General features: G+C 44.5%; 1 protein-coding gene across 1 annotated transcript in view; it reads left to right on the top strand.

Annotated features, from left to right (window-relative positions):
- Positions 1-19,819, top strand: part of cacng2a (calcium channel, voltage-dependent, gamma subunit 2a) — a 111,738-nt gene that overhangs the window by 75,453 nt on the left and 16,466 nt on the right. The window contains exons 2-3 of the mRNA XM_068020064.1: positions 14,467-14,550; positions 18,623-18,763. Coding sequence (XP_067876165.1) covers positions 14,467-14,550; positions 18,623-18,763 — 225 coding nt within the window. The remainder of the gene's footprint in view (positions 1-14,466; positions 14,551-18,622; positions 18,764-19,819) is intronic.

Genomic DNA, 19,819 nt, shown 5'->3' with positions numbered 1-19,819 from the left:
CTGGGCTGTTTTGCTACCAGAGTAAAGTGAACCCCCTCCCACCCCACCCCAAAACACCCCACCCATTTTTGTGAATTGGAGCTGATAAAATATAAAAGCAGGATTTAACAAAGATTCATTCTTGGGATGTGGGCGTTGTTGGCAATTTATTGCCCATCTCTAGTTGGCCCTTGAGAAGGTGGTGGTGAGCCGCCACCTTGAACTATTGAAGATGCTCCCACAGTGCTGTTAGGTAAGGAATTCCAGGAATTTTGACCCAGAGACGACATATCACCAGCACCTTCTACTGCTGCCCAGGAGAACCATTTAAAATAGGCAGTGGGGTCCCAAAAGCAATAAAAGCTTTTTTGTTTGTTGGCTTGGGCTTGGACTGTCAAATAGTGAGTTTCTGGGAGCCCTGGTGTTTCCTGTGACTGTCTCTCTGGTTGGTGCCCTGGGATCAGCAGCAGTAAAGGTGGCTCTTTGGGCTCTACGCTCCCCTCTGTCTTGTAAACATGGCGGGGTGATCTAGGGTCAGGTCGTTGCTTGCAGAGTGCTGCTGGGGTCAGGGAGGCGGGACATCGGAATTACTGGATGAGAAAAGACCACAGTCAGTCCAGTTCTCCTTCTCCCATCCAGGTATCACATGGAACAATGATAATGGAGTTGTTGACTAATCACAGTGATCGATCCTATCAATAAATCTACAACAGAGCCAGACATGAGGTGAGGAAAACCCCCAGTGATGGAGAGTTTTGGGAACAGTCAGACCAAAGTCACCTGTCCCTCCCAGGCTCCATTCAGCACACGTCATGTCCAAAATTACTCGTATACTGGCTGTCAAAATAATATTTTCTAAAAGAAATCTATCTGATTCACATTTTAGTGAATAATTGCTAACTTCTCCCACTGTCTCCCTGGGGAGCCAGTCCCATAGAGTGACCACTCGCTCACTGATTGTTTGTTTGAGTAGATCAGTTTTTCAATTTACTCCCCGGTGCCCTGCGGTTCTACTGTGCCGGAAAGGGTGAAACAGCTCATCACTGTCGACATTATCCTGACCCTTTAGAATCCTAAAAAAAACAGAAATGGGCCTCTCCCGGCCACCCTGAACCATTTTCTCCATTCCACTGCCTGACTTTGGGCAGTTTAACCGAGGAAAGCCCAGGCCCAGATGTCTGGGTCTCTTTTTAAACTTTCCCACTCCCTGTTTCAGCCTCTCTGCATTTGAGAGATGCACTGTCTCTCATTTTATTCCTTTGTCTGAGCTGAACCAAACATAACCCCTCATACTGCTAAGAGGCCGGAATGCTGTGCACAGCCAGCTGATATCTTTCTGTTTGATGTTGTGCTGAGGGCCTGCTCAGCATGTCCTATCTGCCCAATAGTATTTTGCCCCCAACACGCATGGCATTGATCGTATTAATAACACCAATTGTCAGTGTTGAGCGCAGTATTATAGATCACTGGATGAAATCAATGGGTTAACCGCAGGCTTCGTTTTGATTTGGTTTGATTTTCTGACTGTGTCTTTACTATTCCTCCTTCTATTCACAGGATCAGATGGCCTATCTGTCACAGTTTTAAAAAACTGTTTCTAAGGCTTTTGTCTCTGTCATCTACCCAGGGGAACCAGCCTGTGCCTCTGTTCTGGGCACCACACCTTAGGAGGGATACATTGGCCTTAGAGGGAGTGCAGCGTAGATTTACCTGCATTCCAAAGGTTAAATGACGAAGACAGGTTACACAAACTAGGTTTGTATTCCCTGGAATTTAAATGGTTAAGGGGTGATTTGATTGAACTTTTCAGATATTAAGGGGAGCAGAGAGGACAGATAGAGAGAAACTATCTCTGCTGGTTGGGAAGTCTAGGACTCGGGCAGAGTCTAAAAATTAGAGTCAGACCTTTCGGGAGTGAAATTAAGAAACTCTTCTTCACACAAAGGCTGGTAGAATTTGGAACTCTTTTTCCACAAATGACAATCGATGCTGGATCAATTGTTAATATTAAAACTGAGATTGATAGATTTTTGTTATGCAAAGATATTAAAGGATATGGGTAACTTAACAGCAATTCGGGATGGGCAACAAATGTTGGCTTTGCTAATTAGAGATACAGCACTGAAACAGGCCCTTCGGCCCACCGAGTCTGTGCCGAACATCAACCACCCATTTATACTAATCCCATATTCCTACCAAACATCCCCACCTGTCCCTATATTTCCCTACCACCTACCTATACTAGTGACAATTTATAATGGCCAATTTACCTATTAACCTGCAAGTCTTTTGGCTTGTGGGAGGAAACCGGAGCACCCGGAGAAAACCCACGCAGACACAGGGAGAACTTGCAAACTCCACACAGGCAGTACCCGGAATCGAACCCGGGTCCCTGGAGCTGTGAGGCTGCGGTGCTAACCACTGCGCCACTGTGCCGCCTGTGCTAGTGACGCTCACTTCCCAGGAACAAATAAAAAATATATGGGGCTAAGATGGCTATATGGAGTTAGGTCACAGATCAGCCATGATCTAATTAAATGAAGGAACAGGCTCAAGGGGCTGAATGGCCTCGTCCTGTTCCTCTGTTCAGCAGTAGCCATTCCCACCTCAGAGTCAGAAGGTTCAGGGTTCGAAACCTTCTCTCAGGCGGTCCCAGCAAGTGGAGGCGGGAGCTCCAGCTCAGAATTCCAGTTGACATCCAGCGGGATTGTCACATTGGGTGTGTCTGACCCCTTGTAAGGGGTATCTGACCATCTGGACTCTTTGTAAAGGGGGAATCGGACCACGAGACCCCTATTGTGATTAAAGTTGAACACCTTTTTTGTTTTAGTTTTGTTGAAAGAGCGACTGGGAGGAAGGATGTGGGAAGGACACATGCACGCACAAACATACACACAGAATCACAGAATTGTTACAGCGCAGAAGGCCGCTATTTGGCCCATCGTGTCTGCACCGGCTCTCTGAATGAGCATTTCACCTAGTGCCATTCAACCGCCTTCGCCCTGTAATTGAACCTGCCTCCATCAGACATTCAGGCAGCGCATTCCAGACCTTAACCACTCGCTGTATGAAAAAGTTTTCCCTCATGTCACTTTTGCTTGTCTTACCCATTACTTTAAATCTGTGCCCTCTCATTCTCGATCCTTTTACGAGTGGGAACAGTTTCTCTCTTTTCAGACCCCTCATAATTTTGAATACCTTGATCAAATACCTCAGCCTTCTCTTCTCCAAGAAAAACAGTCCCAACTTCTCCAATCTGAAGTTCAACTTGTCTATGTCCTTTTGAAGTTCCACACTATCTTCCGCACGGTTCACAATACTTCCAAGTTTCCTATCATCCGCAAACTTTGAAATTGTGTCCTGTACAGGGTCTAAGTCATTAATATATAGCAGGAAAAGCTACGGTCCCAATAGGGACCCCTGGGGATCTCCACTACAAACCTTCCTCCAGCCCGAAAAACATGTATTAACCAGTACTCTTCGTTTCCTGTCACTTAGCCAATTCCATATCCATGTTGTCATGGTCCCGTTTATTCCATGAGCTATAAATTTCCTCACAAGTCTATTGTGCGGCACTGTATCAAACGCCTTTTGAAGGTCCATGTACACCACATCAACAGCATTGCCCTCATCAACCCTCTCTGTTACATCCTCAAACAATTCCAGCAAATTAATTAAACATGATTTTTCCTTAAGAAATCCATGCTAGCTTTCTTTAATTAAACCGCATTTGTTCATGTAATTGTTAATTTTGTCCCGAATTATTCTTTCTAGAATTTCCCACACCACTGAAGTTAAACTAACTGGCTTGTAGTTGCTGGGCTTATCTTTACACCTTTTTTTGAACAATGGTGTAACTTTTGCAATTCTCCAGTCCTCTGGCACCACCCCCCGAGTCTAAGGAAGACTGAAAAATTATGGCCAGTGCCTCCGCAATCTCCACTGCCATTTTCCTCAGTATCCTTGGATGCATCTCATCCGGCCCTGGTGTCTTATCCACTTTAAGTACAGAAGCCTATCCAACATCTCCTCCTTAACAAGTTTAAACTCTTCTAGTGTCTGAATTACCTCCTCTTCCACCATTGCCTGGGTTGCATCATCTTCCTTGGTAAAGACCAATGCAGAGTATTCATTTAATACCTCAGCTATGCCCTCTGCCTCCATGTGTAAATCCCCTTTATGGTCCCTAATTGACCCCACTCATCCTTTTACCACCCTTTTACTATTTATACATATATGGAAAACTTTGGGATACCTTTTTATATTAATTGCCAGTCTCTGTTCATACTCTCTCTTTGCTTCTCTTATTTGCTTTTTCACTTCCCCTCTGAACCTTTTATATTTAGACTGGTTCTCAATGGTATTCTCAACCTGGCATCTGTCACAAGAACATTTTTTCTTCTTTATCTTAATCTCTATCTCTTTTGTCATCCAGGGAGCTCTGGATTTGTTTACCCTATCTTTCCCCTTCGAGGGATCATACCTTGACTGTGCCCGAACTATCTCTTCTTTGAAGGTAGCCCATTGTTCTGCTACCATTTTTCTTGCCAATCTTTGACTCCAATTTATTCATCCCAGACCCGTTCTTATCCCATTGAAGTTGGCTTTCTCCCAGTTAATTATTGTTACTCTGGATTGTTCTTTGTCCTTTTCCATAGTCCGCCTAAACCTTATGATATAATGATCACTATCCCTAAATGTTCTCCTACTGACACTTGATCCACTTGGCCCACCTGACTGCCAGGAATCAGGTCTGGCAGTGCCTCCATTCTCATACTGCTGTAGAAAATTTTCCTGAACACACTGTAGCAACTCTTGCCCCTCACTGACTTTACATTACTACTTTCCCAGTCTATGTTTGGTTAATTAAAGTCCTCCATCATAACTACTCTATAATTTTTGCACCTCTCTGTAATTTCCTTGCAAACTTGTTCCTCCACATCCTTCCCACTAGCTGGTGGTCAATAGACAACACCAAGCAATGTAACTGCACCTTTTTTGTTCCTTAGTTCTAGTCAAATTGATTCTGTTCTCAGCCTCTCTGGGACATCCTTTTTCTCCAGTACTGCAATGCCCTCCTTCATCAATACTGCCACCCCTCCCCCTTTTTTCCCTGTCCTTTCTTTCCTGAAAACCTTGTATTCAGGAATTTTAACACCCAGTCCTGCCCTTCTTTAAGCCACAACATCATATATCCACATGTCAATCTGCACCTGTAACTCACCAATCTTACTAGCAACACTCCGTGCATTCACATACATGCACATTAACCCTAATTTAGACTTTATTACTTTCTCCCATACTCTGACCCCACCTAATAACTTTATATTCCCAACTGAAGTGCTATCTATCTCTCCCAGTATTTTGTGCACCTTGGTATTCCTTTCTGATATTTCCTCCTGGTTCCCACACCCATGCCAAGTTAGTTTAAACCCTCCCCAATACACACATGCACACATCTATACATGCACGCAGGCGTACACACATATACTCACACATGCACGTATTCGTACACACACAAACACGCACACATGCACATGCATACACCCCCAGCTCACTCACTGCCTTTAAACAATCTATATTTATTGGCTTGGAAGGTAAAAACTCCAGGTGACATATTCTATTCCATTCAGTCCTTGCTGTGCCTGCCCAGTGTGGGAGCAGGTAAAATCTTTGCATCCTGTGGCTGTCATTTGTACCACAGCAGGGTCTGTCTCTTCATTCAGTGTGCTGTGTGCTCACTGAATCTCATTACTGGACATCTGAAGAAGCGATGAGATTCTGATTGTCTCTCACTATTGGCCTAACAATCTCAAACCAGGTGAGTAGTTAATATTTCCCAGCCCTGATTCCATTAAACAAAGAAAAAGAACTTGCATTTCTATAGCGCCTTTCATGACCTCAGAGAGTCCCAAAGATCTTTACATCCAATGAAGTACTTTTTGAAGTGTAGTCACTGTTGTAATGTAGGAAACACGGCAAGCAATTTGTGCACAGCAAGCTCCCACAAACAGCAATGTGATAATGAGCAGATCCTCTGTTCTTAGTGATGTTGGTTGATGCTGGGGAAAAGACCACTGCTCTTCTTCGAAATGGTGGCCGTGGAATATTTTATGCCCACCTGAGAGGGCAGAAGGGGCCCTGTTTTAACGTCTCACCCAAAAGACGGTACCTCCAATAGTACAGCACTTCCTCGGTACTGTACTGGGAGTGTCAGCCCAGATCTTGAGCTCAGTTCTCTGGAATGAGGCTCGAACCCACAACCTTCTGACTCAGAGGCAAGAATTAACTATTAAGTGTATCTACCGATGCTCCCTCAAAAACACCAAAGAGCTCCTTGTCTCTCTCCATTGTCCTAATCCCTGACAAACTTTCTCAACTCAAGCATGGTGTCAACAGCCCAATACTTGTTGGCTTAACTCACCTTCTCTCCTGCCTTTCTCAACCTTGATGGTTTTCTGCACTCGGGCTTTGTCTCAGAGTGAGACAAACGAGGCAGAGGGGCCAGTCGGAAGAAGAGGTACTGGATGGGGGAGACAGGCAGAAGGAGGGAGAGGTGGAGGGAAAGTAGGCTTTGATGAGGGGACGTTAATGTGACTGTGTGTCATGTTTAACCTCCCAATGCACTTCACAGGGGAGTCTATATGGGCCTATATTCTCTGGAGTTTAGAAGAATGAGAGGTAGGGGTCACAGTCTCAGGATAAAGGGTTGATGATTTCAGACTGAGATGAGGAGAAATTTCTTCACTCAGAGAGTGGTGACTCTTTGGAATTCTCTACCCCAGAGGGCTGTGGAAGCTCAGTCTACTCCTGCTCCTATTTCTTATGTTCTTAAATTGGACACCAGGCATGTCAGGCGAGCTGCATTGAAGCATGGCCAAATGAATATATTTTGAGAAGGTGTTTAAAGGCAAGGTGAGAGGATAGCGAGGTGCCAGGGGTTTAGGGAGGGTTGGGGAGGTTGTTATGGAGAAGTACAGCTGAGACATTTCACAGATCACTGAAACAAAACACAGAGATAATCAGACAAAAAGGGAAGAAAAAGTGGTGACATATACAAACAAACGTATGTGATATTAAAGGGGTAAATTTCAGGAGCAGAGTAGCTGGTCTGTGATTAACACAATGCATAGTTAAGATGGTCGCAGATTGGTGACAGTTATATAGTTAAGTGGGATAAGGGATTGATGCTGGGTTGGTGATTTCCTGTAATAAACAAGATTTAAAGACACAGTTTCCTTTCAAAAGGAATGATGGTAACAATTGTTAGGACACAATTTATCACTGCAGCTTCTGATGAACCCGGGCCACACTCTCTTTTCTCTTGGTTCTCCTTTCATTCGAATTTCTGTCCTTTCCTCCTTCCCCTGGTAGCCATCCTTCATGCAAGAGTCAGGCAGTTTGACTGTGGGGGCATCACAGTTAAGTCCCAATCCTGTCCTTAATTCCTCGCCTGGTCTGAACATGTTTACTTACCGGCAGGGTTGTTATCAATAGAAGGAGCCCATGGCTGATTTTATCCCCCCTCCTTAATCCTCCGATGCGGAAGGCAGTTGTATCACCTCCCTTCCTGAACTTAGAAAACTCAAAACAGATGAAAAATCAAACTGGGGACCTTCCTGGAGAATTCAGCTGGTTTGTTTAATATTATTTCACACTTTAGGAAGAATATCAAGTCTTGGAGCAGATGCAGAGGAGATTTACTGGCATGGCACCAGGGATGAGGAACTCCGGTTATGTGGAGAGACTGGAGAAGCTGGGATTGTTCTCCTTAGAGCAGAGAAGGTTCAGAGCGATTTAAGAGAGGCCTTCAAAATTATGAAGGGTTTTGATAGTTTCTCCTTTTCCACTAGCAGGAGGGTCGGTAACCAGAGGACACTGATGTTAAATAATTGGCAAAAGAACCAAAGGGTGTGCTGAGGAGAATTCTTTGACGCAGTGAGTTGTTGTGATCTGGAACGCGCTGCCTGAAAGGGCGGTGGAAGCAGATTCAATAGTAACTTTCAAAAGGGAATTGGATAAATACTTGAAAAGAAAATATTTTCAGGGCTATGGGGAAAGAGCAGCGGGGAGTGGGACTAATTGGATAGCTCGTTCAAAGAGCCAGCACAGGCACGGTCGGCTGAATGGCCTCCTTCTGTGCTGTAAGATTCTGTGATTCTACTTATGTGTAAACCGTGGCTAGGAAGCATCACGATTCATGTTCCTTTTATAAAACAGAACCTCTCCTGTGAATGTCAAATCAGTGCTGTGTTTTAACTTTGCTCTGTGAAAGAATATGTAAAACTGTAATGAGAAGATGAATCATTGTAGGGTAGCAGAATGGAGCAATCCTGGGATAAGGCAGTGAAATCACAGATCAGAGTTTCATCCCATTCTTAGGACATGTCCTAGTGTGACATCTTTTTCTCTCCAGAGTATCCCAATCCAAGATCTGAGTCCGACCATTACAGCTGGGGATTCTGCGGCGAGTAACTCACCTCCTGACTCCCCAAAGCCTGTCCACCATCTACGAGGTACAAGTCAGGAGTGTGATGGAATACTCTCCACTTGCCTGGATGAGTGCAGCTCCAACAACATTCAAGAAACTCGACACCATCCAAGCTAAAGCAGTACTTGATTGGAACCCCATCCACCACCTTAAACATTCACTCCCTCCACCACCAGCGCACAGCGACTGCAGTGCGTACCATCTACAAGATGCACTGCAGCAACTCACCGCATCCCAAACCCACAACCTCTACCACCAAGAAGGACAAGGACGGCAGATGCATGGGAACACCACCACCTGCAAGTTCCCCTCCAAGTCACACACTGTCCTGACTTGGAACTATATCGCCGTTCGTTCACTGTCGCTCGGTCAAAATCCTGGAACTCCCTTCCTAACAGCACTGTGGGTGTACCTACCTCACATGGACTGCAGCGGTTCAAGAAGGCAGCTCACCACCACCTTCTCAAGGGCAATTAGGGATGGGAAATAAATATTGACCTTGCCAGCGATGCCCACATCCTGAGAATGAAAAAAGGTTTGTTTCTCAGTCTGCGCAGATGGTAGGACAGGCACAATCATGGTGTCAGCATCCTTGTGCTAGCTAGGAGGAGGAAATAACAGCCAGTGTTCCCGTCCCTGCTCACTATCCAGTGACCAATTCTGGAAAGTTATGGACTGATCAAGTGGGCTGCTTTGTCCTGTGTTGTGTTTGATTGCTCAGTAATTGATTTCTCTGTGCTGTGTTTGTCAGTCAAACCTGAAGGGCTGTGGTTCCAAAAGTGAAACTAAGACAGATCTGGGCAGCCATCTGAAATATGCCTACACACATAAAAATAGAGTCCAGTTTCTTCATGCTTGGGGTATGAAACATAACGTCCTGGATAGTGTTGAGCTTCTTGAGTATTGTTGGAGTTGCACTCATCCAGGCAAGTGGCGAGGATTCCGCTACAATCTGATCTATGCCTTGTAGATGGTGGAAGGGTTTCGGGGAGTCAGGAAGTGAGCCACTCACTGCAGAATCCCCAGCCTCTGACCTGCTCTTGTAGCCACAGTATTTATGTAGCTCGTCCAGTAGACTTTCTGGTCATGGTACATCCTTCGGGCTATTCATGTGGGAGCAGAAAATGCAAAGTGGCCACTTCACAATAATGCGTTTTGTGATCAACAATCTGCTAACTAATCAGGGGAACTACATTATGCAGATAGGGAGCTAAACTAATGGTCAGTGTACAAGAAACACTCTTGTTATCTTAGATTAATGACAGTATTTACTGAGGCAGCCATTTTGTAACAAAAAATATCTTCTCTAAGCAAAACAATGATATTGCATTTTTTTGGATTTTGAAAAATTTTCTGTCACACAAATTCTCCAAGAATGGGGACACAGACAGGAGATTGTTGGTGGTTGATGGAGACTGTAATGTTGCTGTTTATTGTTGCTGTTTATTTTCCCTCCCTGTGGGAATGTGCCCAGCTTCTGTCCAAATGTCTTTTGCTGTCGTGCAGTTGGGCTCAGAAATTCTCTGTGACGGTTCACAGGCTGAGCCCTCCTATCATTCCATACGGCAACAGTATGGACTGGTCATCAAGGTGCTCCTGCCATTTGACTCTCAAGCTTATTGCACACGTTTCTATTGGCCTTGCCAGTATAAACGCTGAGCTAACTGTCAAGTTCAACATCCTCCTGCTCATTTACGTCATTCACCCTCCTCCCTCCCCTAATCAACCTCCTTGCATCCCATAACTTACGATCCTCCTGACTCTGACCACTTATGCATCTCTTCGCCCCTCCCTACCCTCAGTGTATCTTGGATGATAGAGCAATTGGCCGTTCACTCTTGCCAAAACCTTCTGCGTCTCTGGCTTTGAATGCCATGGTTTCCATCACATTGTTGGTCCCATCTAACTCCTGCATTGCTACCTGGCTCCTATTTTGCTTTCCAGGAGGGACCTTGGGATGTTTAACGAAGACGCTACATACATGGCAGCTGTTGCTATTTTCAGGCAACAATGAGCACAAAGCCGCTTTGACAGTATCGAATAATCACAAGAAAGACACCTATAAATTTTATTTATAGTTGGGACGATCTGCAATGTAGAAAGAAAGATATGAATTTCTGTAGTGCCTTTCACAACCTCAGGATGTCCCTTTGCACTTTCAGCCAATGAGTTACCTGAAGTGTAGTCATTGTTTCAACATGGGAAATACGGCAGCCAATTTGTGCACAGCAAACTCCTAGTTACAGCACCGTGATGATCAGATAACCTGTTTTAGTGATGTTGGTTGAAGGATAAATATTGACCCAGGACACCGGGGAGAACTTCCTTGCATTTCTGCAAAACAAAATCCATGGGATCTTTTACAATCACCTGAGGGGGCAGACAGGGCCTCAGGTTAACATCTCATCCAAAAGATGGCACCTCCAACAGTGCGGCACTCTCTCAGTACTGCACTGAGTGTCAGGATTTTGAGCTGAAGACTCCAGAGTGGGATTTGAACCTACAACTTTCTGATGCAGAGATGAGAGTGCTAGCCACAGACACAAGGCTGACACCTTAATAGTGTCACTCTCTTGCTGAATGTATCTGCTCCTACCAGTTTACGTTTGTTCACATTTTAGTGCAAACTGAGGGTGTTATTTTTTGGGGGGCAATTCACTGCTGGCTAGAGTCACTCCCTCTTTGCCATCCCCACACTTACCCCACTACCTGCCTACTCCTGCTCCTAATTCATATGTTCGTATGCACACCCCCTCATGCCTGACACAAAACATAAAGCAGCAGAAATGGAGCTGACCGAAAATGTTCCAGCAAGACCGTGCTGTCCCTTTTCCGGTAGTACGGAGCTGAGCGCAGTGAGGGAGTTCACAAGGGGAACTGGCCACACATATGGTTACCAGAAAAAGGTGAACTGCGCCGACAAACTACAGTCGCTAGTTAAAGTATATGTAAAGCTGGTGCACAGCTACAGAAACAATCAAAAGAGCGAATGGAATATTCACCTTATTCTCAAGGGGGCTGGAATACAAAGGGTTGGAATTTTTCATGTGCAGAGCGTTGGTCAGGCACCATGTGGAGTCATTGTGTTCAGTTCTGGGCACCGAACCTCAGGAAGGATATATGAGCACAGGAGGGGGTGCAGCACAGCTTCACCAGAATGATACCAGGGCTTAAAGGGTTAAATTATGAGGACACTTTGCTGAGACTTGGCTTTTATTCCCTTGAATTTAGAAGATTGAGGGGAGATCTGATTGACGTCTTTAAAATGTTGAAAGGATTTGAGAGGGTAGATACGGAAAAACTATTTCCTTTGATGGGGGACAGAATGTTAAATTTGAGCCAGGCCATTTAGGAGTGAATTCAGGAAGCACGTTTTCACACAAAGGCAAAGGAAATCCGGAACTCTCTTCCCCAAAAGGCTGTGGATGCTGGGGAACAATTGGAATTTTCAGGACTGAGCTTGATAGGGTGTTGTTGGGTATGGGTATCGAGGAATATGGAACAAAGGCAGGAAAATGGAGTTGAGATACAGATCAGCCTAATTGAATAATGGAACAGATTGGAGGGGCTGAATGGCCTTCTCCTGTTCCTATAAATATGACAAGCAGGAAGAGACCCACTAGTTCATCTATTCTATCCCATTTAGTGTGATACGTTATCCATCTCGACACAGATACTCACCGCCCATCTGTAGCATGTAATCTCCTGGGAGAGGAGAGAAAACAAATTTTTAAAAACCCTGGCCAATTAGGATGAAAACAATGATCTGAAAAATTCCTCTCCAAACACGACTCCTACCTGCATCAAAATGGTGCGTGGAAATGTGAGAAATGAATCGTTCCTCATATGCAAATATTCTAAAGGTCTTGCTCACATTTCCTGATGTTTTCACTGCTGATGCATTTCATTAGAAGCAGTTTCACGTATTCAGAAATTGATAGTCTGCAGATATCCTGACTCTGATTAGTAGCGTTACAGCATTGGATAGAGCAGAGGTCTGTTATTCACCTTGGGGTAACACAGTGGCTTGTTTTGCCGATGCAGGGTGCGAATGAGTGTTACAAGGTTTTTTGACGCCCACAGTTCCTGATCCCATTGGCAAATTTTGGAGATCACATGAGGAAAATGGCCCTGAAATTCTATCTCGATTGTGGAACATATCGTCTCTGGTTAATTGGAATTCTATCAATGGGACCAAATGGGTTTATTTGGATTCTCTCTGATGGAATTAATCGGGAAGGTCAGTTTATTGGATGTTGAACAATGGGAGTGAATAGAAAGGGTTTGATCATTTGGGACTCTATACAATAAGATTGTAGACAGAAATTTAGCCAATTTTGACATAAGAGCATAAGAAATGAGAGCTGAAGGAGTCCATTCAGCCCCTCGAGCCAGCTCCAGCAGTCAATATGATCATGGCTGATCTCTGACCTCAACTCCTCTTTCCTGCCCTATCCCCAATCCCTTAATTCCCTTTGAGTACAAAAATCTATCGATCTCAGTCTTGAATATACTCAACGACTACGAATAAACCACCCTCTGGGGAGTCAAATTCCAAAAGTCTGCACCTGGAACACATCTGTATTAATGTTGAGTGGAGATTTGTATATAAACAGTAAATCAGGCCTCACCTTAGAGAGGCCACTCCTTTCTCCTGGCATTTAATCCCATTGTGGTTGGGAACAAATTGGGATCAAATTGCAAATAACAGCAGTTTAATATTTTTGTAATATCATATGTCCCAACAACATCCCTGTAGACATTGAGCACTTGTGACCCTTTTCAAACATGTAAGTGGTTTATATACTGTCATGACATAGGGTAGAGAGAGAGGAGCTATTTCCTCTGGTGGGGGGAGTCCAGAACAAGGGGGCATAACCTTAAAATTAGAGGTGGGCCATTGAGTGGTGACGTCAGGAAGCTCTTCTTCACACAAAGGGGAGGGGAAATCCGGAACTCTTCCCCCCAAAAAGCTGTGGAGACTGGGGGTCAATTGAAAATTTCAAAACTGAGATTGCTGATTTTTGTTAGACAGAGTATTAAGGGTTATGGAATCAAGGCAGATAGATGTGGAGATACAGGTCTTCTATGATCTAATTGAATGGCAGAACAGTCTTGAGGGGCTGAACGGCCTCCTCCTTTTCCTATGAGTGTTGTGTACATTATTAATGCTGGACTCACCAAATAGTTCCTGCAGCATTTTTTTCTCCTACTATTCAAATGACCAGCTTGCTGAGCAACCCACTCATGACATCCAACATGATGGGCTAGTGACTAACTCCTGGATCTCTGCCCATAAGATCCTATTACCAAATCCAGGAGTCTGGAAGTGGGGGTTACAGTCTCTGGATATGGGGCAGTCATTTAGGATTGAGATGGGGAAAAATGCTTTCACGCAAAGAGTTGTGAATTTTTTGGAACTCTCTACCTCAAAAGGCTGTGGATACTCAGTCATTGCGTCTATTGAAGACAGAGATTGATAGATATTTGGGGCACTAAGGGAATTCAGGGATGTGAGGATAAGGCGGGAAAGTGGAACTGATGTTGAAGTTCTGCCATGATCTTATTGAATGTCGGAGCAGATCCGAGGGAACATATGGGCTACTCCTGATACTATTATATTCTTATCTCTGGGTTAGTCATGGGTTCACGTTGCCTCTGTGATGAAGTGAGTTGGTTGTGAGTGAGACAATGCTCAGGACAGACCACATCACTCACTGTAAATATAAACAGGGCTGTGGGTCCATGCTCCCTTTCACCCTCCCTCCCTCCCTCCCTCCCCAAATATCCAGCATGAATGGTACCCTCACCTCGTCTGAACCACTTCAAAAGATCTCCTTATCCAGAGAATATCGGGAATGATTGTAACCATTGTAATTAATCATTCTGTTTTACACACTGGTGCAGCTAGGGATTAATTTGCTGCCGTTGTGTTAAACATTCACACGGGGAGAGGTGACTTACTTCTCTCTCCCTCTCTGTCTCCCCTTAAACAGGAAATTTTAAAGGTTTATGTAAACAGATTGACCACTTCCCGGAAGACGCGGATTACGAAGCAGACGCAGCCGAATACTTCTTACGTAAGTTTGCCTTCCTTCTTATTTCCAACCCTTTCATCGCGTTTCAAATTTTATTTAAATACCATTAAAGGATTTTGCAAAAAGTCAGGAGGAAAGGGACAGGTTGCCTGCAGGACATTGCCTGTTTGTGGGACAATATTAACTGCAGGTCATCCATCCATAAGTCTAATGTAATCTTAGTGGTCTGGGAGCACTTTAGGCTATAAGATTACATTTATAAATGTGTGGGGGGATCCCACCCTATTGATGGTCTAATGGTTAAAGGCAACATCTGGGGTAGCTCAATCCAACAGACCAATAGGTTCTGGGTTCAATTCCTGGGCTGTGCTAATCTCAGTCAGGGTGGCAGATGAGAATTTGGGTTTAGTGTACCTGGATTAAGGAAGGGAGACAAGCAGCCAGAATTCCTGTCTCCTGATGGAACCCAGTGTGTCCTGGTAAGAGCAGAACTGAACCCTTGTTAGTGACACAGGAATAGTGGCCAGTTGGTTGAGATACCAAATAGTTTCCAGCCTCTGTGGAGCCAACTCCCATGAGACCTGGTGCACCCACATGAAAGCCAAAAAGGGAGCAATGAAGCACACAGCACAAAAGGAGGCCATTCTGTTCATTGTGTCTGTGCTAGCTCTTTCCCCATAGTCCTGAAAATTTTTCCTTTTCAATTTATTTATTCAATTCCCTTTTGAAAGTTACTATTGAATCTACTTCCACCGCCCTTTCAGGCAGCGCATTCCAGATCACAACAACTCACTGTGTAATAAAAATACTCCTCATCTCACCTTTGATCCATTATCTTTAGTGACTAACCCATCCTGCCAGTGGAAACAGTTACTCCCTATCTACCTTATCAAAACCCTTTATAATTTTGAATAGTATTAAACCTCTCCTTAACCTTCTCTGCTCTCTGGAGAACAATCCTAACTTCTCTACTCTCAAATATTGGAACCTGATGCTAACAACGACAAAATTATTTTATTTATTCCTTCATGGGATGTGGGCATCGCTGGCAAGGTCAGATTTTATTGCCCATCCCTAATTTCCCTTGAGAAGGTGGTGGTGAGCCACCTTCTTGAACAACTGCAATCTGTGCGGTCAGCAGTACAACTGAGTGGCTTTTAAAGAGGGCAGTTAAGAGTCAACCACATTACTGTGGCTCTGGAGTCACACGTAGGTCAGACCCAGTAAGTACAGCAGATTTCCTTCCCCAAAGGACATTAGCGAAGGATATTTCTGGATGAAATTACTCAGATATTTACTGGTTCGACTTGCTGAGTCATTTAGGCCCCTCCTTAAACAATATTTGATGCCCCTACCCCTTAGAAGATGAAATGAGTTTTTTCATCTTCAGCCTCTGATTCAAAAGGTTCAAACCAAACCAAACTCCAAACATTCCCAGTAATTGGAGACCAAAGCTCTGGCTGGGAATTCTGGGTTGACATCCAGCCGGATCCAGTGAGTATTGGTGACCCTTCCCCTCATCTTAGGGGGGTTTCATGCGCTTCCCCCCCATATCAGCTAGGTCACAGTTCATTGAAGGAATGTTCATGTTGCAGATAGAGATATCCATTTACTACCAATTACACAGGCCATTCAGGAGTGAAATCAGAAAGCACAAGGAGCAGTGTAACTCTGTCCTCCAAAAGACAGTGAATGCTGGAGGACAGCTGGAGCTTTCAACACTGAGAACGATAGATTTTTGTTGGGTATCGAGGCATATGGAGCATAGGTGGGTAAATGGGGTTGAGATACAGATTAGCCATGATCTAACCGAGTGGCAGAGTATGCTTGAAGGGCTGAATGGCCTTCTCCCATGCCTTGTTGGAAATGCAGCCTTGGGCTAATGATGAAATCACACATGTTTCATTGGTGCCCAGTTGATACTGTAATCCAATGAAAGCTGTTCCACTATTGAAAAGAAACATGAGTATATAGTGATTGATTGAGTGAATAATAGATGGCAGTGATTGAGTTGCAAGCCAGTAACACAATCAAGGGGTTTAGGTTACATCACAGACCACAAAGAATCAGTTGAGCCGAACACTGCTAATGAGTCTGCTTGTCTCTAGGCCAATCATTGCTGTCTATTTGTATTGGACGATTTTACAATAAAAGAAACATTGTGACCCAACATTTGGCAACTAGTCCCAGCCCACGTGTCATCAAGCTGTAATGTTACAACCAAAACATAACTATCTGGTTTGTAACCCAACCAACTTGTGGTCCAATATGTCATGCGAATTTATCGCTGTTGACTCTTACAACGCAAGAGGCCATTCTGCTTGTGCTGGCTCTTAGAAAGAGTTATCCAATTAGTCCCAAGCCCCCCATCTCTCCCGCCATTCTTTCCACATAACCCAACAAATCTTTTCCCTTTCAGATATATATCCAATTCCCTTTGAAAGCCCTTGTTGAATCTGCTTCCACTGCCCTTCCAAGAGGTGCATTCCAGATCACAACAACTCGCTGTGTAAAAAAAAAGTGCTGTCCTCAAAGTTTGCAGCAATGACATGGTGGAGATAGTGGTACATTAACCACAATAGACTTGAAGTGCCACCTACATTAATTGTTAACTCCCATCTCCAGAGGCAGTGGAGCCTCACATCATAATGTAGATTTCCCACACATAGGATCTGTCCAAAGTCACCAGCCTGGGCTATTTTATAGAACAGTGCAACCTTTTAGAACTTTCAGCTGCATTGTGGAATGACTTGGCTTGTAAACCCATAGGAATGTCGGGTACAGGAGGAAGCCATTCAGCCTCTTGAGCCTGTTCCACCATTCAGTTAGAAGGTCTGTACCTCAACCCCATTTATCACCTTTGCTCCATATCCCTTGATACTATTACACAACAAAAATCTATTGATAAAAATGTTGAAAGCTCCAATTGACACCAAGCCTTTGGTGAAGAGAGAGTTCCGATTTCCACTTCCCTTTGTGTGGAAAGGTACTTTGTGATTTCACCCCTGCAAATCCTGGTTCTAATTTTAAGGTTCTGCCCCCTTGCTCTAAACTGCACCTCCTGCCACTGCCCCAAGGAAATAGTTTCTTCGTATCTACCCTATCAAATCCTTTTAACATTTAAAACATACAATTAGATCAGATCTACTAAACTCCAGGGTATCCAAGCCAAGTTTAGGCAACATGTCCTCACAAGTCCCAGCTTATCAAAATATTCCTCACCCTCTTCCCGGGATCAGTCTTTTCGACTCTTCTCTTGGTAGTCCCTTTATATTGCAGGACTGAGAACAGTGCTTGGTACTGCAGGTGTTATCATTTGCTGAATTCCTCATCCAATACTTACTGCAATTCAATTTTTGCGAAGAATCAAGAATGGGGAAAATTACTTTCCTCCCCAACAACCTCACTCTGTTCACAGGCCGTGTATAATCCCCTCCACTGTGAATCCTGTCCCCACGTGGGTAAGGCTACACTTCACAAATCCACAGTCTTGGCATGCAGCTTTGAACATCAAGAGCATTTATCGGCAATTCTTGCATGAAGATCAGTTCATCATACTGGACGTTCCATCCATAGATGTTATATGAATTCCTGATAAACACTCCTGCTGTGCAATGCTCCATACCGGGAGTGTAAACTTGTAATAGTTTACCTTTACTGTATGGGACAGAATCCACCCTCCCATTGTCACTCTTCAACCCTGGTCTACTATCCTCCTTCCATTATGGATGAGCAATCATGGACAGTGCCCTCTGACCCTCGGACCCATGCAGCCTGTGCTTTTCAATCAGGGCCATCCCCAGGTAGTATTTAGTATTTTCACCAAATTTGACCTCACTGGAACCAATGTATTAAGATGAAACGAGATGGGGTGAAGGTCTTGGAAACAGATCTCGTGCTCAATGTTGAGTTGGCTTCTGTTCAACATAATATGTTTAAATGTGACCTCGAATGCTTTGTTTTATGAATCACCACACCTGGAAATGGAGAAGGAAAAAAATTCTCTTAATGTTTCTTTATTTCTCCTTTTTTCTTTCTGTTTCGCAACTTCTCCCTCTTGCTCTATCTTGCCCCCAATTTTGCCCCCACTCAATTCCTTCCTCTTGCCTCACAGGTGCTGTTCGAGCATCCAGTATCTTTCCTATCCTCAGTGTGATCCTACTCTTCATGGGTGGCCTCTGCATCGCAGCTAGTGAGTTCTACAAAACTCGACACAACATCATTCTCAGTGCCGGCATCTTCTTCGTATCTGCAGGTGAGAGAACTTTCTTAATCTTGTGTCTATCTGACTTGGTCACCTTTCCTTTTTGACTGGATTCAGAACTAAATCCGAGGAGGGGACAGAATAGGGAAGGGGAGAAGGAGAGATTGTGGTTTCAAGTTTCTGATATTGGCTTTGCTGTTGTTCAAAGTTCACTGAACACCTCAAGAACTCATGTTTGTGTCTGTCTGTGCGTGTGTGTCTGTCTGTGCGTGTCTGTGTGTGCGTGTCTGTCTGTGCGTGTGTCTGTGTCTGTCTGTGCATGTGTGTGTGTGTGTGTGTCTGTGTGTGTGTGTCTGTCTGTGTGTGTGTCTGTGTCTGTCTGTGCATGTGTCTGTGTCTGTGTGTGTGTGTCTGTCTGTGTGTGTCTGTCTGTGCGTGTGTCTGTGTCTGTCTGTGCATGTGTGTGTGTGTCTGTCTGTGTGTGTCTGTCTGTGCGTGTCTGTCTGTGTGTGTCTGTCTGTGTGTGTCTGTCTGTGCGTGTGTCTGTGTCTGTCTGTGCATGTGTGTGTGTCTGTCTGTGTGTGTGTGTCTGTCTGTGTGTGTCTGTGTGTGTCTGTCTGTGTGTGTGTGTCTGTGTGTGTCTGTCTGTGTGTGTCTGTCTGTGCATGTGTGTGTGTGTCTGTGTCTGTGTGTGCGTGTCTGTGTGTGTGCGTGTCTGTGTGTGTGTGTCTGTCTGTGTGCGTGTGTGTGTGTCTGTGCGTGTGTCTGTGCATGTGTCTGTCTGTGTGTGTATCTGTGTCTGTCTGTGTGTGTCTGTCTGTGTGTGTCTGTCTGTGTGTGTCTGTGTCTGTCTGTGCATGTGTGTGTGTGTGTGTGTGCGTGTCTGTGTATGTGTGTCTGTCTGTGTGCGTGTGCGTGTGTGTGTGTCTGTGTGTGTGTCTGTGCATGTGTCTGTCTGTGTGTGTATCTGTGTGTGTGTCTGTGTGTGTGTGTGTGTGTGTGTGTGTCTGTCTGTGTGTGTGTGTGTGTCTGTGTGTGTGTCTGTGTGTGTGTCTGTGTGTCTCTGTCTATGTGTCTGTCTGTGTCTGTGTGTCTGTCTGTGTGTTT

This window comes from Heterodontus francisci, chromosome 41 (genome assembly GCF_036365525.1).
Source record: "Heterodontus francisci isolate sHetFra1 chromosome 41, sHetFra1.hap1, whole genome shotgun sequence".
Taxonomy (NCBI): domain Eukaryota; kingdom Metazoa; phylum Chordata; class Chondrichthyes; order Heterodontiformes; family Heterodontidae; genus Heterodontus; species Heterodontus francisci.
The sequence above is the reverse complement of the archived record's forward strand: the minus strand, read 5'-3'. Positions and strand labels throughout refer to the sequence as shown.